At 40.6% G+C, this 11,830-nt stretch overlaps 5 protein-coding genes across 6 annotated transcripts; 1 reads left to right on the top strand and 4 right to left on the bottom strand.

Annotated features, from left to right (window-relative positions):
* Positions 1-5: 5 nt before the first annotated feature.
* LOC145711201 (uncharacterized) lies at positions 6-684 on the bottom strand. The gene is made up of 4 exons (XM_081788933.1): positions 527-684; positions 389-486; positions 162-326; positions 6-115 (listed from the first exon to the last, which is right to left on the bottom strand). The coding sequence occupies exons 1-4, from the start codon at positions 658-660 to the stop codon at positions 66-68; spliced, it is 447 nt and encodes a 148-aa protein (XP_081645059.1). The 5' UTR covers positions 661-684; the 3' UTR covers positions 6-65.
* A 172-nt stretch (positions 685-856) lies between these two features.
* LOC145700240 (choline transporter-like protein 2) lies at positions 857-5,452 on the bottom strand. 2 transcript variants are annotated; one of them, XM_081777503.1, is made up of 12 exons: positions 5,330-5,452; positions 4,467-4,673; positions 3,645-3,888; positions 3,186-3,586; positions 2,626-2,946; positions 2,289-2,582; positions 1,871-2,248; positions 1,656-1,825; positions 1,468-1,616; positions 1,299-1,424; positions 1,183-1,258; positions 857-1,088 (listed from the first exon to the last, which is right to left on the bottom strand). In XM_081777503.1, the coding sequence occupies exons 2-12, from the start codon at positions 4,525-4,527 to the stop codon at positions 1,023-1,025; spliced, it is 2,286 nt and encodes a 761-aa protein (XP_081633629.1). In that variant the 5' UTR covers positions 4,528-4,673; positions 5,330-5,452; the 3' UTR covers positions 857-1,022. The 2 variants fall into 2 exon arrangements, with proteins under 2 accessions (XP_081633629.1, XP_081633621.1); XM_081777495.1 differs by lacking the exon at positions 5,330-5,452 and adding an exon at positions 4,926-5,151.
* Positions 5,453-5,893: 441 nt separating this feature from the next.
* On the bottom strand, positions 5,894-7,521 carry LOC145711877 (uncharacterized). The gene is made up of 5 exons (XM_081789565.1): positions 7,398-7,521; positions 7,123-7,358; positions 6,832-7,077; positions 6,349-6,781; positions 5,894-6,303 (listed from the first exon to the last, which is right to left on the bottom strand). Exons 1-5 carry the CDS (start codon positions 7,519-7,521, stop codon positions 5,894-5,896), a joined length of 1,449 nt encoding a protein of 482 aa, XP_081645691.1.
* A 1,037-nt stretch (positions 7,522-8,558) lies between these two features.
* On the bottom strand, positions 8,559-9,142 carry LOC145711375 (uncharacterized). The gene is made up of 3 exons (XM_081789087.1): positions 8,958-9,142; positions 8,844-8,915; positions 8,559-8,802 (listed from the first exon to the last, which is right to left on the bottom strand). The coding sequence occupies exons 1-3, from the start codon at positions 9,122-9,124 to the stop codon at positions 8,670-8,672; spliced, it is 372 nt and encodes a 123-aa protein (XP_081645213.1). The 5' UTR covers positions 9,125-9,142; the 3' UTR covers positions 8,559-8,669.
* Positions 9,143-9,634: 492 nt separating this feature from the next.
* Positions 9,635-11,338, top strand: LOC145703349 (uncharacterized). Its single transcript, XM_081780702.1, has 4 exons — positions 9,635-10,271; positions 10,318-10,639; positions 10,683-10,917; positions 10,961-11,338. The coding sequence occupies exons 1-4, from the start codon at positions 9,656-9,658 to the stop codon at positions 11,267-11,269; spliced, it is 1,482 nt and encodes a 493-aa protein (XP_081636828.1). The 5' UTR covers positions 9,635-9,655; the 3' UTR covers positions 11,270-11,338.
* The last annotated feature ends 492 nt before the right edge of the window (positions 11,339-11,830 follow it).

The following is an 11,830-nucleotide window of genomic DNA, read 5'->3' as shown; positions in this document are numbered from 1 at the left end:
AAAATGCCAAATTATTTTTATTTAACTGCTTGTTTATTCAATTGAAGTGAATTTTGTTCTTGTTATCAGAATCCAGCGGCTTTTTCGAGGTCAGCTGTGAGGAGAGCGATGAGCTCTAGAATTGAACCTGATCCAATTTGGTTCAGAAAATGTTTATATACCTTCGTAATCGATATCAGTAGTGACACCAACGTCAATGAGGCTGAGCAGATCGTCGATCACTTTTTGGGAGACTTTCTCCCCTTTCGATTTCAACATGTGAGAAAGATCCGCTGCTGGGATCAATCCAGAGTCGGAACCATCTTCAAGTGATTTGAATGCAGCCCTTTATAAGGTTAATACTCAATCACTTGTTGTAGCTCACACTTTTAGTGCTGTTAACCATTCCGTAATCGAGTTTCGTCGGGAAGACTAGTTTTGCGAAGTTCCTTGACAAGAGAGTGAAACTGGTTTTCTTGAACTTTTGTCGTCGTGCAATTTGTTGTCCTTAATTTTCTTTGCTTTTCTTGTTGTTATAGTATCTTACCGAAAAGCTTTCATAATGTCTTCCTCGGATGGATTCAGTCCGCAGCATCTGATTGCATCTGGAACCTCTTTTCTGTTCAAATACCCCCTCTTATCACTGTCAAACTCAGCGAAGATCTTCTTCGGGTCAACCATTTTTTTCAAAAACAAAAATCTCCTACGAACACTCGAGAAAGTATGTTTGCTCCCCTGTTACTCAGCGATTTGAGAAGTGCAAATAAATCAGCTTTACTTAGAATGCATTACAATATTTGTCGTTGTTGATTTCATTCTTTATCGAAGACAACAAGGAGGGCAGAAAATTGTTCCCAGGGAACATTTTCAGACGGTATTGATATCATTTCTGTTTATTAGATAATAATTGAACTGGGTGTCTGTCTTTGGTTGGAAAACACATGTCTTCACAGATGTGATAGAGATAGAAAAAGGTTGAAGCGAATAATGGTGGAATGGATAAATAAATACGATAGAAAAAAAGGCTGAGTACAAAAAAATAATTACATCTTCTTCAGTTCTTTGTCGCCAGTGGTTTTGTTTTTCTTGCCAAGGAGACTCATCAGGGACTTTGAGGGCTTGATTAATTTGTTTGTAAAAATACATAAAATTCAGCGAAAATCGCGATGAAACAGCATATTTATGAAGAATTTCATGCCATGCCTTGCTCATAAAATACGGCTTCTCAGCAGAGCCGTCATTTCGCTCCAAATCTTCCAAGAAGCAGAGGAAAATGGTGCTAGAGAAAAATTAAGAACAGAATTTTATAGATTTCTTACTCAATGGCCATCTGATAGACATTGAAGAAGCCAACTGCGATGACGTAGGAACCAATGAAGGTGATGACAGTGGGGAACCAGATGTAGTTGATTTTGTCGGGATCGGAGTTCATGAACTGGACGAAGCTAGAAAAAGACTCATGCTGATTTGCTGGATTCATTTTTTTACCTGTTAGTCTCAGCATCGCCAAACTGTCCAGCAAAGAAGGCCCAGGTGAAGGAAGCGCATCCAGCAGCAACAACGAATTTGCCAATAAAAAGGAGAACTGTTGTGACGCCAAGAATGGCAGCGGCGCGAGCAGCATTTGCGATAATTAGCTAGAAAAATATTTTCCCTGTGAAATGAGCTGAACGTACCTTGACAGCCTTGCATGAAGCTTTACAGAAATTATAACCGTACATTGCGGTCAGAATATAAGCATTTTTGTTGATATATTTGAAGACGTTTTCGAGGCACCACATGCAGCATTTGCACATACAGATGATTGCCTTGAGGAATTTGTTGTTTCCTTTCTTTGTTTTTCGCTCTTTAATTGAATAGTTTATGATTTGTAAAATAACAGCTTTCTTACCGATATAGTTGAGGATGGTTCGGATGATCTGAATGATGGCGATGATAAGAGATCCGAAAGCCATAGTTCCGATGTGATAGAAAGTACGCTTGAAGGAAGCCCAGAGAGTGAATGCAGGCAGATCGGACTTTTTCATGGTGAAATACCAGTGAGAGAAGGCGCCGGAGAGAGTCATCTGGCCAAGAGCGGTGATGTAGTTCATCATCCAGTAAAATCCGAAGAGGTTGACCAAATGAACGTAAACGGTCTCGTTTGTCCAGGCGTAGTTTCCGACGTATTTGTCAAAGACGCAAGTAACATTGGGATTGTCGTAGTGCTCGTGGTCTTCACTGTTCCAGTCGTGAATATCGCAGGGAATGGAAAGGACGGAATTGTTGACTAAAAATCAGTAGAGATTGCGAATTTTTAAAGAAATTACCTTCAGAAGTTCTGTTTTCAAGATGAAATTTGGCTTCAGCGCTGGTAGCGATGTATGCGGAGGTAAGAGCAAAGTAAGCAGTGACAGCCATGTACATGACTCCGGTGAAGAGAGGGAAGAATAAGGAGCTCATAATCTTTCCAATAGCCTTTGACGCCTCTCCAATGATTCTCGTAGCGATTCGGAGTCGCTTGGCGAAGAAGAGCAAGAGGACGGTGAAGACAACGAGAAGAATGCAAGCGATGATGAAGAGGGCGAGCCAAAGTTCGACTGTTCCTGATGCCTGGGCCATACCTATGAATTGATTATATGGATTCTCAGAGATATTGGCTCTTACCTCCAATATAATCAGCAGTCAAACTTGCTCCGACAACTTCCATGCCCTTTAGAAGTGCGTATTGAGTGTAGCAGTAGTAAGTTCCAAAAGCAAGGACACCAAACAAGCCAAAAATCATGACCCAGATAATGACAGCTGCGAAGAAGCGCATCAAAAAGATCCAGGTGAAAGAAACAACCATGGCGAGAGAAAGGCCAAGGAGAATGACGGGGTACGTGGTCTGAATGTCAGCCATGGCCATGTCGAATGCTTCGCTTGCGGCATTGCTAGCAAGTCCATTTATTCCTTCGATGAGGCCTTCTTCCGTAGCGTTGGTGTTTGCTTAAAGGTAGTGTTAACGTTTATACGGCATAAATATTTTTGATAATATATCAGAAAGTTGTCAATCCATAATATGAATTTCATATGTTAAAAAGATTACAAATGACATCACATGAGAAACAGCATGTTACAAAACAATCAATGAAATCTTACCCTTTCTGAGCACTATTGTTTCTATTCATAAATAAATTTTAGTTTCCCGTGTAATTAACCGATCAATTCGTACCCGAGAGACATACCTGAAATATTAGCCGCAAACTCATCCTCGTCAACTCCTGGAACTCCTGGCATGCATCTATGCTGGACTGGAGTGGATGGAACATAGTACTCGGCACAGTCTCCAAACTCAATCAACTCTTCAAGCTGAGTTTTCGCCTCGGCCAAACTCGTTGTACCAGAAACGATATTGTTGATTACCGATTGGTACTGTTTTTTGCAAATAAACTTGGTGAAATCAACGCAACCAACAGTGTCCGCGGAAGTGGCACAATTTAAGATTGGATTCGCATTGGGGTCTTGACCTGCACCTACAAGCACAGCCTCTTGAGCAGTGATAAGAGGATACGCATCAGTCCAATATGACCAGAACTCCGACGGGCATTCGGCTCTGCAGGACTGGTGCGTCGCGCATTGACCGTTGCTTAAAAATAATTTATGATTTCGTTTTTAGTAAGATAACGTTTGTATAGAAATCTTACTTTACAACAGTGTCACCAACATTGCCACATGCAGTAATGTCGTAATACATCAAGTAAGGTTTTTCACTAGTGTAGTTGTTGTTTGGGTCGCCGCAGAGGTTTCCATACGAGTCAGTGGGATAAATAAGCATCATTGGGTCTCCAGACTGGAATGCCATGATACCACTCGCAATCCAAAATGCCACGAAAGCCATGAAGAAGAGCGCACAAAGGATATCCGTGCATCCTCGCTTTTGGTTTGGCCCTGAAATGAATGTAAGTCAAACGAACTGTGTCTAACGGGATAAATCGCGCTCTAACTGCGAGATCTGTCAATGCGCTGCCATTAAAAAGGTCGGCCTATTATTTTTCCCATCCGCAATTAGATATTTGCTCGCTCACTGGGAGGTATCCATTGTAATTGCTCTAGTGTGGCTTCCTTTTCATCCTCGAGATCGAGGTCGAATTTTTCAGTGTCCTTCTCGAACATTATCTACATGTAACTGCTTCTTTAGCATTGAAATTCGAAGCGGAATAATTAACCTAGTAATCATCATAAAATCAGTGTGGCTTTACTCCGGGGCTTATAATACTGCGAGCATTACGTTTTTTGAAAATAAATTAACTGTTTCTTATTCATTCAATTATATTCCTACGAAGAGCTTTTTGTATTTAAAACTTTTCGGTCAAATTTCTCGGTAAAACGATCTACAACTGCAATTTGCATTTGTTTACAAGATTGAGCATTTATCTAATCTTTCATCTTTTCTTTCAGTTTATGTTTTTTATTCTAAAGTCGATTTTTTCTTTGAAAACCGGCTAGTAAAAGACATGAGATTTTACCTTGTCGGATATCGTGCTCCTTCTTCCCATCGTCTTTATCGCAGCCTCCAAAGCAGCCCATGTTTCTTCTTTTTCAAGCTCTTGTGTATGTCCGCTTTCTCTGTGAATGAGGATAATCTATCGTTTCGCTTGGCTTCCCAGGTTCTATCAGCGACGAGTCAGCGCTCTTCAGTGCCGCAATCAGTCAGCTCTCTCCGCCAAAAAAGCCTGAAAAGACACAGATGACGAAGTGGAACGGACAAAAGAAATTTCCACTACTTTTGTGTTGGGCGTTTTGAAGGCTCACGCCTTAGGGCATAGCAACGTCGGTGCTAAAACAACGAAGGTCTAGAAAAAATGACTTTGGAATCCAACTCTATTCTTCTCTATTTCAACTTTACTACACGGTTTTTTCGGCTTTTTTCGAAGGAAAAATCATTGATCTTCATAAAAAAAATTCGAATGTTGAAAAATCTAAACCTGAGAAAAGGGATCAGGATCGTTCAACGTCTTCGCAATTTGTCAAGCTCTCAAGTTCGAAAGGATTTAGACTTGGCTCAATTGAAACAAGTCGAAATCAATCTGCGTCATGATAAACTCACACGTCCCATCGTTAGCTAGCCTTGACAAAGGGGTAAAAGAGGAAAAGCCAACAAATTAAAATTATATTGCTTTTTTCACTGTCGCTTATCCGAAAATCTAAGTGAGCTGCATTCGCTAGAATAAGTCAGGAGCCCAATCCTTTGAGGGATGATTGAGCTTGGATTCGCCCGAGGGAAGATGGAGCGCTGTTTACGAGGGATGAAAATATTATCAAAAGCTAGCGGGAACAAATTCTATTTTTAAAAATTAAAAACAGGTTAGAAAACCTTTCTCGCCGTTACCTTGATAGAGCGTTCTTATCTGACTTCCTGATTTCCAAAAAAAAGCGTAAGCAAGCTGCGTTCTAGAGACAGAGGCTCATAATTATGAAATGGTTTTGAGTCCTCCTGTAGGAAGATTTGAGAAATTAACTTTTATAACTTTTTTGTCTTGAGAATTTAACAATGCCCTCTTTTGTACTTCAAATTTGAGGAGTGGATCTGAGTTTGATTTACTAAAATCAACAGTGTGTTTTGAAAGCGACGTAACGTGGGAAATCGCCAAGAAAATTTTGATACGTGGTTTATTTTAGGAACTTTTATTGGAAAATATTTTGAATTTTTGCGCAGCAAGATGTTTTACAGTTCGAATTTTCCTTGGAAAAATAATTAATAAATAACACGAACGAATGACTTACTGTCAAATCCTGAAGTAAGCAAGGGTCACATCTGTAATTGCTAGAATATCCACTGTATCCGGACGGTCCTGTGCACTGATTGCGATAGAATCGACGACAGTCATTTTTACAAATTTTTGCTATTTCTTCATCTTTTCTGGCTTCATGATTATTTTCTAAAAACCTTTTTTTAATCTTTTTGAAGCCCATTCGCGAAACAAAGATTGTAAGAAACTTTACTGAAGTCAGGAATAGGGCAAGGAACATAAGCTGGTCTTGGCGGAGTCGGTTGAACAGTAGGAGGCTCGAAATTCGGCTTGTAACAGAAATCATCGAACTTCTTTGGGTACAAGCTATTCAATGTTTCTATATCTCCAGGGGACATGATATGGTCATTCGAGGACATTTCCCAGTTTCCGCTTCGAGGTTCCCACGTTGGGCCGCCAGTACTTCCCGCTGAAGGACTGTAAAGCATGATCGAATCAAAATCGAAGTAAGATTTAGCTTCTGCGTTGAACTGCTCTGTTGGTAGAATAGCGAAGTTGTGAGCGAACCTCTCGGGGTAGTTTTCCGGGTGCATGATTATGTAGTCATCGCGATCTTTTAAATACAGATTATGATTAATAATAAATTTAATGTCTGAACCTGGCCGGGTATGTTCGTGCATGAAGGAGAAAGCATGTAAAAGCTCATGAAGAATGTTGATCGGAGTATGACAGTATTTAGCGCCCAAGTCAATCGAATGAGCCATCATTCCTCCATTTTTCCCGACAAGCGAGGAGCAAGCCATTCCGTTGTTGGAAAATGTAATTTTGTGACACATGTGAGTTGTGTTTTTGCAGTTCATCTCGTTGATCGATCGGTCGGCGAAGGCATCTTTAAGGCCGGTTTTTCTGAGGAATTCGTTGACAGGAGTAAGTCTTATTTGAGTATTGTTTTTGAGTATTTCTTTGACTTTATTGATCTCTCTGGTGATTGTTCTTTTTTCTTCAAAGAATGGAAATTGTTCAGAGAATTCGTATGGAATCAGGTAGCCACCGTCGCAGTAGTAGTCGTCCCATAAATTTGCCATCATTGGCTTTTGAATGAAAAAAGTCAAAGTTGATTATTAACAAGTAAAAATCTTACATTTGCTCTCAAATTGCATCTGTTGCCTCCAATACTTTCCGGCATGTTTATTTTCCTTTCCATATTTTCATTTTTATATCGTTCATAATTTTTGGCCCAGAGGTTGCAAACAAATTGCTCTTCAATTTTTCCGTCCGAAAAGATTTTCATGTCTCCGAAGAAAAAGTTTTCATCGATGACTTCTGTGCTTCTTTGGATTCCTTCGTGAACTTTGAATGGGTCGGCGCACTCGCATCTTCGTCCATCCTAGAAATGATCGGCTAGGAAAAGGAAGTTTTTAAATTTTCAGACCGTTTTCACTCTATCTTTTTCAACTACGAGCCCAAATTTGCACAAGTGCTCGTAATCCCGGCAACTCATCGGAACTGGGAAGCTTTTATTCTCAAGTGTTTTCGAATTCTTGCGAAGCGAGCACATTTGGTTGTAGTGAATATCATGCGCGCGCTTTTTGAGTGTTTCAGCATATCCTCGCATGTGGATTTTTCTGAAGACAAAAAGATTCTCTTTGACTTCAGATGATCGTGAAGCTAAACATCATTTTTGAAAAAAAAACTTGAATTACAAACCTTTTCCATGAACGAATGTAAATCTTTGTGAAGGTACCCAGTTGCAGGTCCATCCATCTGGTCCATCCAGGGGTCTAAATATCAGCCGAAATCCTAGTGCGAAAGCGAAGCGAAAGCAAACCATTTTTTCAATTTTTTTGCGAAGCGAAAGCGAAGCGAATCGTTCGCCCATGTGCGAAGCGAAAGCGAAGCGAAATATCATTAAAAATTGCGAAAAAAAGCGAAAATTTTTTCGCTTGAATTGAAACGCATTCTCGGCAAGAATCTTTAGCAATCAGCCACTCAAAAGCAAAGATGATTTCAAAAACCTATTTTTGGGGCAGAAAATTACAAAAAAATCTGTTATTGTACCTTTTTCAGCTCGTCAATATATGCCGAATGGTGGGTCTAACTGTTGAAAATTCAACATTAGCAATAAACTCGATAGCAGGGGTGACCGTTCGGGCATCGGGAAGTCGGGGAAAACGGACAATTTTCGGGCAAAATCTATTCGGCCGGGCATTCGGACGGCTCAGCTCCTTAAATTTGGCCGGGCAAAAGCGGGCATTTCGGGCATTTTGGCATGTTCGGATTTTTCTGGGAATGCAACGCTTTCGGGCATTTCAGTCTAGCCCGCGCCGAGGAAAATTCTTAAAATTCGCATTCTTTACAACTATTTTTGCTCTCTTGCTCCTCTAACTGAATCAAAAGCCTCTCGAAACTTATTTTTCTAGCCCTCATCTATTGAAAATCCCATCACCAGGTCGACCGGGCATTTGGACGGCGCGACTCTTGGCCCTTGATTTCGGCCTGGCATTCGGATGGCCAATCGACGATTTCTTGCCCAAATGGTCACCCTTGCTCGATAGGAGATGAGATCATCTTCGATTCTAGATAATCCCTGTTCATAAAGATCATTCTGATCATTCAAAAAATATTCTAGCATAATATTTACAATAAAAAAGGCTGGTGACAACGTGTTTTCCGGGGTAGGACCAGCTTGATAACCAGTCAATCCTTGGATTTATTGATAGTTAGACCCACCATTAGACTCGTCTTCAGAAGACTGAGAAAACTTGAATTTATAACGGCATCAATAATGCCCCACTCCAACTCTTATATAAAAAATTTCCGAATAGCAAAGTCGCTTGATGTGCGAAAATCTATGCGAAAATTTGGGAATTTTTGCGAAGCGAAAGCGAAGCGAATTCTGCTCTCCAGTGCGAAGCGAAGCGAAAGCGAATTCGCTTCGCTTCGCATCGCTTCGCAATAAAGCGAATTCGCACTGCGAATTTAGACCCCTGGTCCATCCTTATAGCCGTAACCAGTGTTGCAATTTGCGTTTTTATTGCAAATATTGAAGCATTCATATTTGCAGTAGTCCTCGTTGTCTTCTTTACAATCATATCTCTCACGAATAATGTCTCTATAAATAGGCAAATATATATCTTCAACTTTATAAATTACCCTTCGCTGCCTTTTACTATCCTCACCATCGATCCTATCGCATATTTATCGACAGGAACATCAACAGTTGTTCTAAATTTTCAGTAAAAACTCGACTTCAAAAAGCTCACTCACGGTTTAGATGGATCAAACGACTCGACATAATTCTCTAAGCAATCAGTACAGAAACGACCGCGGCTACAATCCCGTCCATACACATTATCTTTGTTGCAATCTGGACATCCTCTCTCCCAGGTCGCAAGTGTCCCATGAAGAATAAAAATCAGCGGTATTTTACGCATTCTTAGTTGAATTTATGAGTGAAAGCTCTCTTTCTTACTTCTTAAGTAGTAACTAAGTAGATTCTCATCGAAACGTATTTGTTTGCTGAGATTTTCAAAGCAAATAACATTTTAAATATAATAGGAGATTCTCCTTCTGAAAGGCCAATGTTAACGACATAATATTTTCTAAAAAAACTCTTATACTCATCAGGAAGATTGATATTTTGCATGTTTATTCATTGGAAACCGCCGGTTTAATAATTTCGCAACAAAGAAAGGAAAGTGAATAGGCTATTCAGTATAGGAGGTCCTATAATCCTATGATGAAATTTAATTGCAGCAGATTTTTTTATGCACAAGAGTGGATAAAGACTGAATAGAGTATAATTTTTTTTATTTCATGGAATGAGAATTTCCGTGTGAAATTCAACCATTTTCTTCCGCCAGATACGAATAAATAAAATAAACACTCATCTCCATATATAGGAGCAGCTAACTTCACATTTCTCATTCTGCTTCGCAGAATCTTCAAAAAAAAAAGCAGAAAATATGAATTTTTTTGCACTTTCACTAGCGACTCTTTCTTCGGCGCAAACCGACTGCAACAAAGTTCGCAGCTACTTGTACCCAGATGCAGCCGTATGTACCGACGAGATGAAATGCTCAGGGGAGTACGCTTGCGTTGTTTCGGACTCATGTGCTGCCTACGGTTGTGTAACTGCTAGTGGTTGTCCAGCTGAAACGAACTATGCTGTCTTTACCCAACAAGGAAGTAAGGAAAATGGCTCTGGACACGAGACTTACGGCCTTAATGGGTATTTCTGCGACCCGTTAGGTCATGGACTAACTTGCGCGTTCGATGGTGAAGGCAATTTCTACGTTGATGCTATCGTCGATAACAGACGGCCCTGGGTTGATGGACCTGACGACGACGATGAAAAACGAAAAATGACTCTCATTTCCAAAACCAAGCACGATCAGCACGTGCCTGAAACTGCCTTCAAGCAATTCAGCAACAGTACATGCGTCGGCGAAGTGATCGCAAATGGCAATAAGGTCCGTTTCAATAAAAATGTCAACGACCCAAATTGCAAGGATGAGTTCGACTTCAGTCACATCATCAGTGACATAAATGGCTTGACCTATATCGTCGACTTCTACATCGGTAAATTCAGTCATATTCTTTCAAACAATGATATTCCATTAAATAGGATTCGATGATTACTGGTTTATTAACGAATTCGGCGATGAGCGCATCCTACGGGGCGGCGTTTCTAACCAATTCCAATGCCGACTGAAAGCATCAGATCACGGCTGGGTCGATCCTAATCCACAATCTAACAGAAACTACAATTACGTGGAGTATGAAGGCCAGATCCCGTTCATTTTCACCGCTTACAACGATCCACAATTTTCGGACGAGTACGATGGAAGTGTTATCGAACTCGATGACGAGTTTGAAAACAACGGTCTCTACATCGAAGCTAAGCACGAGGCCAGCGATGGACTCCAGTCTCATATCATGCATCTCAGGTAATATTATACGATTTTTTTTGATGTTATTCTTTATTTTTAGAGAATGCACAAGTCACAACTACCGAAAAATCAGCGAGAACAATGATGGGAGTCCTATCTACGAAGACAACCCGTCGGGAACTTTCGCATTTATAAATGACGGCTGCATTGACAACGAAATCTTCACGTACTCGCAAAAATCTAGCAGGACCGAATGGACATCAAATGTCAAAACATACGTGAAGGATCAGTTCAACCTGAAAGTCAATGCAGCTAGCGGTGCTAACGGCGCAATGGTAGGTCTACTTTAATTTCAAGAAAAAAGTCTCAATTTTTAAGATCAAATACTCATGCGAGATGGTCCTGTGCCCTCTTGATGTGTTCGGAAAGTCGGTTGTTGGCTCACCTTGCCACCTGTCCGACAAATGCCCCAACCGATACGACAATCTTTTCTCGACTCGAGCTGGTAGAAGTTCTCCCGCTAAGAACAGCAATTTTCTTATTAAAACAATTCACCAAGAGGGAGCTTTCTTCATCAACGGAGACGGAGCCGGAAGTGGCGTCGATTCCGGAAATGGTGCGCAGTCTGGAAACGATGCATTTGCCTTCGGACTTGCTATTGCTAGCCTTCTGTTCTTTGCTCTTTGAGAACCCTGAACACTGCATATGTTTTATTTTTTGAGAATTTCATTGAAACTGTTTCCAATAAAAAAACAAATAGTCCACCGTCGTTTGGCCAAGAGGTTGCAAACAAATTGCTCTTCAATTTTTCCGTCCGAAAAGATTCTCATGTCTCCAAAGAAAAAGTTCTGATCGATGACTTCCGTGCTTTCTTGGATTCCTTCGTGAATGGGTCGGTACACTCACATCTTCCTCGACGACGACGTCCATCCTTAGGCTAGAAATGATCGGCTAGGAAAAGGATGTTGTTAATTTGACAGATCGTTTTCACTCTTTCCCCTTCGACTACGAGCCCAAATATGCACTTGTGCTCGTAATCCCGGCAACTCATCGAAACTGGGAAGCTTATATTCTCAAGTGTTTGCGAATTCTAGCGAAGCGAGCACATTTGATTGCTATGAATATCCTGCGTGTGCCTTTCTAGTGTTTGATGAATTACCAAAAAAATTTTTCGGGCAAAATATATTCTTATGGTAATTCATCGTTTCAGCATATCCTCGCATGTGAATCTTTCTGAAGACAAAAAGA

The sequence above is a fragment of the Oikopleura dioica genome, chromosome 1, assembly GCF_907165135.1.
Source record: "Oikopleura dioica chromosome 1, OKI2018_I68_1.0, whole genome shotgun sequence".
NCBI lineage: Eukaryota > Metazoa > Chordata > Appendicularia > Copelata > Oikopleuridae > Oikopleura > Oikopleura dioica.
Note: the sequence above shows the minus strand (reverse complement) of the source record. Positions and strands in the feature narration are given on the sequence as shown.